Here is a 14,308-nt window from a genome sequence, read left to right as displayed (position 1 = left end):
GTCAAGTCGAGTATGTCTTGGAGTTGAATCGCTAGCACTGATCGGGCTGTCTCGAACTGAATATTGCCTTCACAGGAAGATATGCGCACTACGATCAACTAAACGCACTGTGAGTGCAATTGGTCTAGATTCAACGACAATTTTGCTGGATCCCACTTGCTTTAGGCAAAGATATGGATGTGTCTTGATCGGCTTTGGAAACTCGATTCACTGCAATCCGCAACGATACGATATCATAAGATTGACGTCCATCAAGTCCCATTGAGGTCTTCCCATATTGAGAACACAACCTAGCAAGTATCAGAGAAGTTATATCGGGGCCACTGGAAAGTTTAGAGGGTTCACAGCTGTCTGAGTTACTATCGAAAAGGTCGCAGTTCTTGCCTGAGTCCTGGCAAGCGTTGGAGGTGGTGCCAGGGTCGCCATAATTAGTATTGACTAAGAAATTGTTAGTCACGAGCTGGAATGATGTCTCCGATGTGACTTACTACCGCAGAGAACACCGCCATTGACAGCAGCAACGTTGTCAGTAACAACATTCCGGGGACCGTAGTTATCCTTGCAGTTACCACAAGATCGCACAAGCTTGCCATAATCTTCGACTTGAAAGTCGGAGATCTCGTAAGTGCCGCGGCCGTTAAACTGAACAACCTTATCGGCGGCGTCAAAAGCACCTCCTCCACAGATGGTGGAGGTGCCGGACTTTTGCTTTAGAGTGATGGCATCTTAACAAACGTCTCTAAATCAGAAGTTTTCAAGAGTGCAAGCTCCCTTACAGTCAAGGCCCTCAGTTTGACCAGGTCCAATAATAACATTGCGGAGAGTAGCACCATTCTCGAGAATAGACATGGCATCAGCCTCGCTGGTCTCCACCTGATCCTAGCATACGGCCGCTGAAGAATGTTAGTAAGAAGAGGTGAAGCTGAGAAGACCAAACTCACGGGAATGATCATAGTATGCCATTTCCCCATCGAATTCACCAGAAACAGGGATGGCGGTAGCAGCAGCACTGGCACCGCTGGATGCTGGCATGGCTCGTGTGATGCCTGAAGCTCCTGAACCAGATCCAGAGCTTGCATCAAGAGTAGCGACAGGAGCTTCAGTTGGATTACCTACGGGGTCAATGATGGAGGTCTCAACAGGCTTCTTGCTGGACTCGCCAGCCTCCTTCGCTGGCGCTGAGACAATGGAAGGAAGAGAAGCAAGCATACTGATCGTTCCCGCCACCGTTTTGATTGCCGCTGCCGCTACCAGGAGCCTCAAGCTGGGGAACTCGAAGCTGGGGAGATCAACATCGGACTTCCCGACAGCAGCCTTAGAAGAGGGGCCAGCTTTGGCATCGGGAATACATTGGCTGTGCCACTTGCTGGCTTCGACGCATGTGGAACCGGAGGGACATTTGGTGTCTCTGGTGTAAGCACCGCCACCACACTGGCTGTAGAACTGTAGAGCGACAATGGTGAGAAGCGCAACTTTTCGAATGTCGGTAATGATTAAACGAGTGATCACTTGAACGAGAATACAGTGGCAGATGTTAAAGAAAGTGGTTTTACGGGCCTGCCCGGGACTGCCAAGGATGAAAGAGAGTAGCAAGGAATATTTTGCTGGGCTACATGTTGTTTGTCCATGCCTGACTCCTTGTAAAGGATTTCTGTCATGCAATGACACCGTCCCGAACCTCCAACCGCAGGCCAGTCAATCCTGGGTAAGGGGCATTTAATGACAGACAAACCGCTGCCAGTTTGTCACTGAAGCTTTGACAAGGGGAAGCTTAAGGTATTCAGGTTATACACTTCTCGCCATCTAAGTTAAGGCCTAGCCTAAGCTTATTCGGAGGGTCTGATAGCCGAGTTGGTTGGAATGGCGGACTTGTCCAGGTTTGACAGCTGTGATTGACCTCCTGGTTGATTTAAAACGGACAGAACAGAGAAGAAGGCCATCTGTTCAACTATGGAAAACCCATAGAAGCCATAGAAGCCATAGAAGCCAGATAAGAGCCAAGTGCAAATGGTTTCATTTGAAACAGGGAGAGTAAGGCGGCATCCCGTGATGTCGGGCAGGGGAAGTTTGCGGTGGTACTCATGACTAGAAGTCAAAAAGCCAATATTTGTTCAAGATCTGCATTGTTATGGGAAGTATGGAGTAGCAAGGCCAGGTTGATTCTTGTTTTTGGGGGTAGGTCCAGATATGCCTTGGTGCTAATGACTAGGGTATTTGTTAACCACCAATGAAGGCTGAGTATCAAACAATGAACTTTTTTTAGGTTGGGGTTCTTGGTCCGAAAAGGCAAGGGAGTGATTGCCACACGGTAGCCCCAGCAGGTTGTCCGATGATATTGACCTTGCTTTTGCTTGAATAGAATGAATGGTTTCAGATTGATGAAGATGTCCCTGATGAGGATTTCCTTGAAACGCATGTTGCATTGATAGCTCTAAGACTACTTGAGTCGAAGAGCAATGTCTAAGTAGTCTGTAGAGAAGCTTGACTGATTTGGGCCATTGGCCAAGCTTTTGTAAATTCTTTGGGCAAACATGAGGAACCTTGGATGAATACCAGTCAAGGTGTCGATGCGAGTACCTACCTGAGTTACCTAGGTACCTAGGTACCTATCTGATGCATTGAGTGACACTCACGTGCGTCATCATGTGACCATTGGAAGCTCTTCCACAAGCTTCTTCCCCTTTTCATGTAGATCAGCTAAAGGGGTGACAGCAATGACGCCACAATCCACATCGCGTTTGGGAAATCGACATTTGACACGACGATTCGGCTCAAAAAACAGTTATTAAGATGCACAAAATTCATGTTGAGCGCAATTACAAGTGAACAAGCATTGTCACGAGAGCAGTTGCCTGTCTCATCTAAGGTGTCATTGCGATGGTACCTAGCTGCGCTATTAAGTTTTGAGATTACACTCCTTTTTTGACACGAGAAAGCCGGGCCACTTTTTTAATTAGACAGTGTCGTTCGTTACATCCAGAGCTATAGGGGAACTCGAGAGGAATAAAGCAGTCCATGGCTTATCTATAGACATCAGCTTATCCCTCTGTCCCAGCCTTGATCAATGCATCATGCCTTGTTTCTTGTTTCTGCTCTTTACCTTATCAATCATCATCATATATCGCCTCCGATGACGGTATCCTCAGAGTCTCGCATATAAAGTGCTGGTGTAAGGCGAGCCAAGTTTTGGAACCCCAGATTTTTACAGGGAATATTGTGCCCCAAACCCAATCAGCTTTGGAGAAAGTCCAGACCCAATTCAAGACCCGGTTTTTTGCGCGTCAACGTGGAACTGCTTCGGTAGCAGTAACCGTTTTTCTCCAGGTTAATAAACTACCTTACTAACCTAACCAACTGCTACAGCAGTTCCAGGTCGCTTCCCCGTCTCGCTCCTCAGCACGCACATAATTAAGACCATACTTACCTAGGCCCCTACTCCTAAGGTCTCTCTCATCCTCTCCCACAACCCGACCCGACTCCGAAGCCACGTCATCTTCCCCCAACAGTCAAGTCAGTGCCAGTCTTATCTATCAGCCATGTCTTCGCCATCGAGCTCATCACAGGGCGGGAAGCGCAAGAGAAACTCCCTTCGCGCGGAGTCAGCCGCTGATCTTGGTGACAATGGCATCCAGACATCCTCTCGTGATGCCTCCGGTGAAGAAGGAGACACAACAGCCGCTGAGTCGGGGCGACTTCACAGCCGAGGATCAGCTGCTGGAGGCCCAATTCCTAAGAGACAGCGCTCTAGCTCGGATCGTGTCCTCGAGACAGCGGCTGACCATGCTCTGGATCCTGGCGAGCCAAGCGACACGACAGAAGCCAGCATCGACATTGCTGAGCGAGTCGGTCGCAAGGGTCGCAAGCCTTCTCTGAGGGAGCTTGACGAAGAGGAGCAGCGAAGAATTGAGGCCATGCCTCCTCCTCCCATTGGCAAGCTCCAAGATCCTGCTGGTGGCTACAAGACGAACCCACCTCCTGTTGGCCGACCTGTTCGTGTATATGCTGATGGAGTGTTTGATCTCTTCCATCTTGGGTAAGTCAAAGAACCGACTTCTAGAACCTGAGCCGTCTGCTAACCACTCTCTAGCCACATGCGACAACTCGAGCAAGCCAAGAAGGCCTTTCCTGACACAACGCTCGTCGTTGGAGTCACAGGCGACCACGAAACACACAAGCGCAAAGGTTTGACTGTCATGTCTGCCGCTGAGCGTGCCGAAACACTCCGCCACTGCAAATGGGTCGATGAAGTAATCGAGGATTGCCCATGGATTGTTACCCCCGAATTTCTCGACGAGAACAAGCTCGACTATGTCGCCCACGATGATCTTCCTTACGGCGCGGACGAGGGTGACGACATCTACCAGCCCATCAAGGCTGCTGGCAAGTTCCTTGTCACACAGCGAACAGAAGGCGTCAGCACAACTGGTCTCATCACAAGGTATGCCGGCGAGCACCCATGCCATCCAACATTCTAACAATTCGCAGAATCGTTCGCGACTACGAGAAGTACATCGCCCGGCAATTCAAGCGCGGTACTTCCCGCCAGGAGCTCAATGTAAGCTGGCTCAAGAAGAACGAGCTGGATCTCAAGCGACATGTTCAGGACCTGCGGGAAAATATCACAAACAACTGGACCACTACTGGTCAAGAACTCGGTCGTGAGCTCAAGCAGTTCTGGCCTACTAGCCGTCCTCAGAGCCCTGCCCGATTTAACAGTGCAGGCAGCTCGGAGGCACTACGTTCCCCAGGTGCTTCTGGTACACCCAAAGAGTTCATCACTGGCTATGCTCTCGGTCTTGTTGGTGGTGTCCGGGGATGGGTGAGTAGTGGGCATGCCCACAGTTTCCACCTCAAGCTAATGATCGTCTAGATGACCAAGAGCCGAGGCAATGTCACCGATAGTAGCCGACCCCCCAGCGACGATGAGTCTGAAGAGAGTGATACACACGCAAAATCACCAAAGGACTCATCAAACACTCCAACCGCAGCTGCAGCTGCTCCTTCGAAGCTATAAATGAAGCTGTATGGTCACGCAGATTGCAAATGTGGGAGATTGGTTAAAAACGTCCAGCAGGAAGAGGAGGCAGGGCCACCACGATAGGGACAACAGATGTGTGTGTAATGGACTTTGGATTATTATTTTAATCAGTATTCGGCTGTGCGCTTTAATACAGGACCGGTACACAAGGCGTTCTGGCTTGTTTTTTATGTATCGAATGTTTTTTGCGACTACGGTGTAACGTTGGCGCAGTATTGAATGCGGATTCTTGCGGGATTGTACGACACTTGGGCGAAATAATCCGACGAGTATGATTGAAGAGTTCACTTGTTTCGACAGTCTCATTTTTGTGACATTCTCGCATTCTTAGGACCACCTTGCTACGGCCTGCGTCTCTGCAGGTACAATCCTTTGGTTCGGGAGTTTATTCGAGCCCCTCGTTGCTGACATGATAACTATTGTCGTACAGCTCACTAAGCCAATATGCATGGCCCCCTCGGTGAGGCTGAAATTTGGAGCAAATCATGAGCCGAATCTCTTCAGGGTATCTAGCTGTCCGGATGGCGCAGGCACTCAAATACCACAATCTGGGGGCGCCTGCGCTTAGGCGCCTAGGCGGCTATACTGACAATTGAGCTCAGTCAGATGATTACTGCGACACTGGATGATCAGAAGTAACGTTTCAGCAGATGAGACCACTTCATCATGACAAAGATGGTAAATTGGAGTTTGAGGGGTAGAGGGGATATCTGGTAGAGTTTGTCGATCGTACAGTCAGCATGAGTCTGCCTCGACCTAAACGATCGACATTAGGCAACAGGAATCTCTCCACTCCTTGCAATGCAATGTAGAAAGCGGTCCCCCGGCATGTGCAGGAGAAACTTGATTGCAAATGGAGATGTCGAAAATGTCAAGCTCCTAAATGTCAATGGCTCGTACTAGGCCGCGATAGGTCAATGATACGATCAAGGGTGCGCGGATAAACGTCCGAATGGAGATGACCCCCACAAGGGTCATGAAGATTTCGGCCAGTACTTAAATGGGCGACTACCTACCTAGGTAGTTCATAAATCAAAGTGCGGTGTATAGGAAGTTGGAGGCATGTGGTGAGTGACAGGCAACAGATGCCAAGTCAAGGGGTGTGTCCCCATGTGTAGATCTGCTTCCACTTGTAGAGGAGCACATGCGAATCAGACCAGACATGCATCGGCGCTGAAAAGTTAGTTGTCAACATAGGCATGTCTACAACGTAGTGACGGGATGAGTTCATGTAGCATCTTAGCGAGACCTTGGCGACAGAAACAGGGTGGATTTCGTGCAAGATCTGCATTGGGAAAAGCCGCTTCTTCTTGTCAATGTATTGGTCCAAAAGAGCCTCTAAATACAAAAATAGTCGGGATCCAAGCGCCAGGGGCTTTCCCCTTCCCTCCAGATATGAATCTGTGGTTGCAACAAACAGTTCTACGCGTCCTGTGGGGGACTTCTTTTGAGGAATATTCTCCGCGCGGGCCGAATCCTACAGAGTCTTGGCCTCAAAATCCGAAAAAGGTCGTTTATACTGACTGGACTTAGTGTGCGGAATGACATATGGTAGACAACGAGATGTGGCGATCTAATTTTGGGAAAGAAGCACAACCCTTGAACAGCTGGCATCGCGGAGTCTCGTGGACGTTGTTATTTCCTATTTCCATTTCCAGCCAAAAGGCGGGGAGAAACAGCGTGGAACGTGGAACGGTCCGGCCCCGCATTTCATATCCTTTTGCTCGGGACGAGCACAAGAGTTTGTTTCCGACTCAGATTCATTTTAATGTTCGACCTGTCAATAGGTAGCTTATGGGTCGATGAGCCGCAAGGCGTTGAATTAATTGACTCGTCGATCTGTATCCGTAAATTAAAGAATGCCTTGTCTCTGATTAATTAATTTGTCGATCACAACAAGCATTATCATGACGTTGCTAACTTTCTGCTTGAGCTAGCGCATCACTGAACAAGCAGATTTTGTCTGTGCAGAGCCCAACAGGCGCAGCCAAGGAGGTAAAAATAGGTCACCTCAGGTCATCATGAAACATTGGCCAATCAGCCATCGAGTGGCTGAGCTGTGGTGTGTCTGCCCTGGATTTTTGTTTGGCTACCCTAGCGCCCAGCAAGGCTGGGCTAATATCACCCTTGTGCGACAGACAGGGATACGAATTGACGCTACCAGGGGAAAGAATCCAACATTCCAAGTAATGTTTCAATACATACGGAGTACGGCTGCCATGAGAACGGGATGCCGGTATCGAGATCAGTATGCGATTCGGTTTGAATGCGGGTGATATTGAAAGCTCGGTTAAAAAGCTTAGACCAAACCTAACATACCGACCAACATAGCCATGTGGACCACCTATGTATAATGGACAGCGTTGTAACGGCGCGGGCCCTATGAGGCTGGTCGGGCCATGCCCTTGGGATAAGCACTTGTAAGGTTGGACGGACCCAGGGTTTCCAAGGATGAGTTGCTTCACAATCGAAGTGATGGAAGTAACTAAAAAGAAACGTTTTAAAGAAACACCATATAAACGCAGTGCCAGCAAACTCAATAGATGATATATCGGCAATATCGGGACCAGACTCATGGGAATGCTTACCAAGTCGGCACCTTGGGCCAAGCCAAGCCCGGGCTCTCAAGTAAGCCGGTACCTGTCACTGATGCAAGCAAGAGCTACTGGAAGGCACATTACAGTACCTCCCGAGGTACCTGTCGGCCGCCTTTCCTCCTCTCCCCAGCTCATTTTCTTCCACTTAACCTTTCTAGACACAGCCTCTTCTATGGGATCTTTTTTCTCTCCTACCATCCATGTACGCATCGTTGCTGATCCCTGTCAGACAACCACACCCATTCCGAATGCGCGATGTCATGTCTGTTGTCATTCTGGAGACATCAAGCCATGATCGGTTCTAGCTTCTAGAGCAGCCACCAACAGGCGCCTTGACGCCATACCCGCCCGACCATGCCCACGCTTGTGCCCACGCTTGTGCCCACGCTTGTGCCCACGATGTCTCAGCGCCCAGATACAGTACAGATGCAGATGCATTGCTTTAGCTTCCTGTGAAACTGGAGCTCCAAAATCAATTTTAACCCTAGTGCCCGAGCTTCGCCTAGTTCCAGCTCGAATTTCTACGCCTCTGTGCTGCTGTTCCCGTGCTGGTATTTTTGGATTCTTTCATGTGCAACGGTATTCCCTTTTCTCAATGCAACCATTCTTACTGATCATCGCCGCCATTCTGTCTCTCTTCACAAAGCATTGGATAGGTCTGCGCCAACTACGTCTAAGCGCGAGCTACCACCCGCAAGCCATCGGATCGGTCGGGGATGAATAGTGTCTTTTTGGCACGGTACCACACCTGGGCGCTAGTTGCTCGATCAGGTACCGTTCCTTGAAGGCTTAGATGGCGCTTGCGGCCCCGTCCCGCCACTTGTCGCATTCTCTACGAACAGGGAGCGGCAAGCATGCGACAAGGGTCGATGTGAGAGGGTGGCACATGGACAAGCCAAACCAAACAATGGGATGGACTCCCACTGTCCCGATCTTTTGGTGTCGAGGACGCTTTAAGCACTACGTGCGGTAATCAAAGAGGCAGACAAGTGCCTTGCATCAGGTGCATCTCTTGCTTCCCCCCTCCACCTCACCTCCTTCAAAGCATCTAATCTTGTCCATATCCATGTTTCAATCCATGCATCAACTCCCCTGTCCTGCGCCCCATACTCAGCTCGCAGGGTTTGTCTTCAACCTTGGGTCAATCACATCGACATCCCCATACATCCATGTTCTAACACTCTCTCGAATAATCCTGCCCAGGCCTAACCCAGCAATGCCTCTCCTGGTTCCTATCTTTGTACCAAGAGTAAATATCTCACTTGCACTGAGCCCCATATTCACATCTGCATCCCTGCTAAACACTGGGCTTGCTCTATTTGCCAGCCTTAGCCGTCTCTACCTCTTCCCGTCTGTGATCTTTGCTTCAATTCTACACCAACTCCCCCACTATTACTCCCGCTTGCTGTTCTATACCCTCATCGCCCACCTTCTTTACATGAGCCTAAACGTCCCATCTGCCGGGACTTGTTCATACGCCTCCCTGGGGGCTGTGTCTTACTAAGTTTGGCTTGTCCATCTACAATTTCTCCGGACTCACTGCCTCTTTTGATTTGTGCTCTTGTTCTCAACTCTGGGCCATGGCTAGTCTCAAGAATATCATGAATACCGACGATGAACACGTCGATTCAAGTTCCGGAACCCGTTCCGTCGGTTTGACTTCAAGACCACCCTCTACCCACAGCCATGCTACTACATTAAAACATCCACCACCCTCCTCCTCCACCTCCCGTAACAACAGGTCTGATATTCCTGTCTCATCCATGACATCTTCTACCGATGGTCACCCATCGTCACCGAAGCCCAATACCAACATGACTACCCGACGCCGCAGCAACGCAAGTGTCGACTCCAACGAATTCTCCTACCAGCCTGGCCCATCATCTCACACTCCCATGAGGCCCTTCGCCGGAGCAGCCACTGGAGAGACACACGTCAAGTTGACTCCTATAACCAGAAAGATTAGTAAGGCGAAGAAAGGTGTCCCGGTTCACACATGCAATCAATGTCCCAAGGTATATTTCTTCTTTCTCCACCATCTTCACATCTAACTTTCACAGACCTTCTCTCGGGCAGAGCACTTAAGGTTCGTGGTCTTCCCCGAAGCTAAAAAGGTGTTTCTAACAATGGATACAGACGTCATCAACTCAGTCACTCAGCTCCTGATCTATTTTGCCCGGTCGAAAACTGTAATAAGACTTTCCATCGCAAGGACCTCCTCGACCGTCATGTCCAAAGACAGTATGTTGGAAGAGTGGCACCCGGAGAGCTTCGAGGCTAACAAGAGTAGTGAGCAAGATGGTCAAGATGTTAAAGACCTGAAACATAACCGTCAAGGCAGCCCGAAAACACCTAGCTTGCCCTCTGCAGACTCTGGACCAGAACCAGGACTCAAGATGCCTGAAGTCTATAGACACCCTCGAGCAGTAACCGCAAACAGCGGCTCGAATATGGTCGGTCCATGGTCATCAGTGGCATCGACATCTGCTCCTCACCAGGTCTACAATCCGCCGCCAACCGTGAACAATTCCTCAGACAACTACCCCATCGGGCCAAACAACTATGTACTCCATACACTACCAACGAACGAAAGTTTTGTAGCAAGCTATTCGGAACCAAGAAACATGTCCGACATGTCTATCATATCATCCATTCCTGAGGAAGCACCCCCGGATCTAGGCTGGCCTGAAAGCTCAATGTCTTCATCAGCTCCTACAAGCACATTCTCGACTCCCCCGGATAACACAAGGCGCTCACAGTTCTCCGTGCCAACAACGAACGGGTCTTGGATGACCGCGACTCCAGCTTACCCAAATACTGCAAATGACATCACTGCCAGTCTGGATAGCAACACATACCCTGGCTCGTATTCATATACCGACACTCCACCACAAGCGTACCCTTCTGTCTTTGGCGATATGGATCTTGCATTACCTGGATACTCCGAAGGCCCTTCTTTCAGCACCACCAATCAGATACCTATTCCCACAGTTCGTAGCATGTCCCCCTCATTAGCTGTCGCTCAATCTGAGACTTTAGTAGCTGTCTCCTCGCTGCCAACGTCGGATGGAGTTTTTGGATTGGGGGGATGTAGCTCTGGGCCTTCGGATGGCAGCTTATTGAGTACTCCTGATTTGATGCCACTATCTCTCCCTGCAGCAACGAGAGACTCAATTCCGACATACTTAGAAACCTACTGGAAGCATGTCCACCCCAAAAACCCCATCATACATAAGTACACTTATGAGGATGTACCAGAGGAGGAGACAGAGCATGTACAGGTCCTCCAATGCGCCATGGCTGCTCTAGCGACACAATACATCCCTAACGCAGACGACCGCATGAAGGGAGCTCAGCTTCATGCATACGCCTGGCAAAAGTCAAAAGTGGTGAGTTGAGAGAACAGGAGCTCGCCAAAGGAGCAGTCGACAATCGACCGGTGCTGATACACTTAGTTTACACAAGCTGAAAAGTGGTCAATACCAGTACAGCAAACTATTGCACTTTGCGAGTATTACGCTCGGTTCCGTGGTAGAAAGCCACATTCACATCAGCCCTCTGCTCGGTTCACTGCACTTTACCACAGGGTTAGTCCGCGTGATTTCTTTTGATTATTCCTCCCTTTATTTCTTTATTTCTTCCGTTCTCTTCTTCTTCTTCTTTCCGTCTTCCATTATTTATCTTTCTCTTCAATTGGAAAAAATTTAAACATCATGTCTTTCTTTTCGACCTCATACCCCCCTCGAATACCTGGCTCAACTCCCGATAGGTTTTTAATCATCGCCATGAATCTCCTTCTGGCTCCTCGCCCCAAGGTCAGTCGGTTTGGAAGATCTGGGTTGCTGCAGAAACTCAACGACGACTGCTGGCTGCCTGCTTCCTCCTGGATGTCCACAGTTCACGGTATCATCAACGACCGTACGTTTCCGCCATTGGCCTGGACTACACTGCTCCGGACACTCTTCCTATTCCACTCACAACAACAACGACAAAATCTTGGGAAGCACATGATCCTCAAACATGGACACGACTACGGGCAAGAAAGGACCTGAGAACTATCTCAAGCATCAACATGAGTAAACTTTCTGCCACTGATGTAACATCTCTGCCTGCCTTTGACGCAGCAATCTTGCTTGCAGCATATTCATTATTCATTTCGTGCCGTCAGAACCCAGCACATGTTGGCGTGATGGATGGTGCACTGAACTTTGAGTCGGAGAGAATGCTTATGTTAAGGGTATTTCCCGACTCGGCAGCTGCTAGTACCTACCTAGCCCTTCACTACACACCTCTTTACTGCCTATTATCAGTATCTGGGCAGAGCTGGGTCTTTAACAAGAAGGTGACGGACTTCAATATCTTTGCGGAACACCAGAGGTTACTAGGCGAATGGTGCAAATCTAGCACAGCTGCGATCGCCACTGTTTTTGCTGCCCGTGCTTTGAGCATCTTCCTTAACCTCAAAGCTTCATCCGATCAGGGAGAAGACAGAAGAGGAAAATCCAACCAGCAACAAGTAGTGCATTGGAAAGATATTTCGGACTACTGGGGTGTTTACGTTTGCTCGTTGATCTGTTGGGCCTTTGGTATTGAGGATAAACAGGACAAGGACAATACCAAAATTTTGCTAAAAGCGCCAAAGCAGTGGATATTGACAGTTGCAGATCTGGAGCCGTCCGAGTTGCAAGCTCAGAATCACCGCAGTGGGGCTCAAAAGGTTGTAAGTCTCGTGAAGGAGGTGTTGGAAAACGATTGTCTGGGCGGAGGAAACATTCTTTTTGCAGATGCCGTGAACGTTTTGAAACAACTAGAAAGGGGGGCATCTGCCAGGCCGTGCCCAGATGTTTGAGAGTCTGGCGTTCATGAAGGACTATGCCCTATTTGTTCTTCTCTTATTTATATATTTGTTTCGAGCTGACCGCATTGGTGTGATATGAGAGATGTGTGTAAGTAGGAGTTGAGTGGCCGGAAGAGATGTGGATTTGGGAGTGAAGGATGCATGCATTGGTTGAAGGAATCATAGCGTAGGGTTGTAGAAGGAAACGATGCCTTTTATGTTCTGAACCTTTTACAAGCATGTCCACAACCATAGGTGACATATGAATGGCGGGAAGGTGTTGAGTTTGTCTCAGTAGGGTGATCAACTGAGACCATGATCGATCCTGCGAAGCGTCAGGATAGCTTCAACTGAGACGTTGACCCAACTGGAGATGGAGTGGCTTAGAACTATTTCAGGAAAGTAGCTGCGACGTCATGTGAGATATCGATGCATTTTGATAGAATTGATCCTCCAGCGTAGGATGGGAGCTGGACATGACATTGAGCTGAGGGCGGATGAGGAGAGGGATTTGGTGGCTTGTGGCGTTGTCTCAGGATCTCAGCCCTGAGGGATAGTTAGAATAGAGACAAGGGTCATCCCAGTGACGTCGGGATGACTTGTGCAGCTTATTGCTAAAAGGAATTGAATGTTGAGTGCTGGCTGGAGGTTTAGGTGGCTGGCTTAGTACCTTGGGTTGGGGAATTGATATACATGCCTACCAGCTGGCATGTAGAGGGGACGCCTTTATTTCAAGGTATATATATCATGGAGCTCGAAGAACATGACCAAATCGAGAAGGGCAAGGTATTTCGGTCGTAGGAGCAGAGGCCAAGAGCGGAGTATGATTGATGGCCTTGATCACATGCAAAGAAATAGACACAATACGACCAAAAGAAGAAAAGAAGCGGTGACGGAGGAACAAGAGAGATTAATAATTGTCCGTATCTGAGCGGTGATGGAAATAAATTGGTGGATGTTCCGTTGTTGGCTTAGCCTCCGACATACATAATAAGCCAGAGCCCAGACTTGAGTTAGCTAAAGGTATGCTGTGTGTGAACCTACTGTATGCCTCTTTGTCGGTGGCAGAGTTGTTACGGAGTATTAGATCTTGGTCGACAATCCAAGCATTGGGAGCCTCTCATGATAACTCAGTAGGTAAGCAGGTAGGTAGTGTATCAAGGCCAAGCCATGACATGATGACTCGGACCTGGCAGGTTCACGGACAATCGGCACCATTAATACTGGAGCCAAGAGTCGAGACCGAATTGCCTATTCTGAAAGGAACCGAGTCGAGAGGACTTGGATGTCATGTAAGGAATTTAACACGAGGGCATATGTAACCTTAGGGCGAGGTAGACTACCCTGACCAGTAGAACTCTCTCGTATATACTTACGGAGCTCTGGAAAAGAGGCTAATAGAGAACACCTAGCGGATAAGGTAAAGTCAGATACGGTAGCCTTCTGCCAGGTTAAAAACAACAATATGTACGGAGTATGGAGTAAGTAAGAGGCATTTTCTTCTGTTGCGCTTCAACCAACAACACGAGACGAGATGCGACAATTCAAGGCAAGGTACCTTTTATTAGCTCAATCAAATTCGGGTTCATCCATTTATTAGTTGACTACCCTTGGGCGGAAAAAATACATGAGACTGGCTTACACCAAAATCCAGTCTCGTGTTTTATTCCCCCCCACCAGGACTGCTAATCTAGGTCGAGAGACGGTATGGTCGAATACGTGTCCCCCAGTCACGGAATCGGCACGGCAAAAAAGGCGCCCCAACGCTTATTCATGGATGGCTCTAGTGGCCTAGTCCTGGAGTCTAGAGGCCAAGGGACAGGACAGGCCTGAGTT

The 14,308-nt window shown here is 49.0% G+C and overlaps 4 protein-coding genes across 4 annotated transcripts; 3 read left to right on the top strand and 1 right to left on the bottom strand.

Moving 5' to 3' along the window:
- Window positions 1–207: 207 nt before the first annotated feature.
- Window positions 208–1,209, bottom strand: FMAN_07625 (uncharacterized protein; the record flags this gene model as incomplete). Its single annotated transcript, XM_041831270.1, has 4 exons — window positions 208–290; window positions 361–438; window positions 489–725; window positions 942–1,209. The coding sequence occupies 4 exons, from the start codon at window positions 1,207–1,209 to the stop codon at window positions 208–210; spliced, it is 666 nt and encodes a 221-aa protein (XP_041681851.1).
- A 2,327-nt stretch (window positions 1,210–3,536) lies between these two features.
- On the top strand, window positions 3,537–5,014 carry FMAN_07624 (uncharacterized protein; the record flags this gene model as incomplete). Its single annotated transcript, XM_041831269.1, has 4 exons — window positions 3,537–4,033; window positions 4,088–4,438; window positions 4,486–4,819; window positions 4,871–5,014. 4 exons carry the CDS (start codon window positions 3,537–3,539, stop codon window positions 5,012–5,014), a joined length of 1,326 nt encoding a protein of 441 aa, XP_041681850.1.
- Window positions 5,015–9,236: 4,222 nt separating this feature from the next.
- Window positions 9,237–11,033, top strand: FMAN_07623 (uncharacterized protein; the record flags this gene model as incomplete). Its single annotated transcript, XM_041831268.1, has 4 exons — window positions 9,237–9,650; window positions 9,696–9,721; window positions 9,772–9,876; window positions 9,926–11,033. 4 exons carry the CDS (start codon window positions 9,237–9,239, stop codon window positions 11,031–11,033), a joined length of 1,653 nt encoding a protein of 550 aa, XP_041681849.1.
- Window positions 11,034–11,348: 315 nt separating this feature from the next.
- Window positions 11,349–12,484, top strand: FMAN_07622 (uncharacterized protein; the record flags this gene model as incomplete). The annotated part of the gene is made up of 2 exons (XM_041831267.1): window positions 11,349–11,553; window positions 11,640–12,484. 2 exons carry the CDS (start codon window positions 11,349–11,351, stop codon window positions 12,482–12,484), a joined length of 1,050 nt encoding a protein of 349 aa, XP_041681848.1.
- Between the last annotated feature and the right edge of the window lie 1,824 nt (window positions 12,485–14,308).

Source organism: Fusarium mangiferae, assembly GCF_900044065.1.
Source record: "Fusarium mangiferae strain MRC7560 genome assembly, contig: FMAN_scaffold005, whole genome shotgun sequence".
NCBI classification, from domain to species: domain Eukaryota; kingdom Fungi; phylum Ascomycota; class Sordariomycetes; order Hypocreales; family Nectriaceae; genus Fusarium; species Fusarium mangiferae.
The sequence above is the reverse complement of the archived record's forward strand: the minus strand, read 5'-3'. Positions and strand labels throughout refer to the sequence as shown.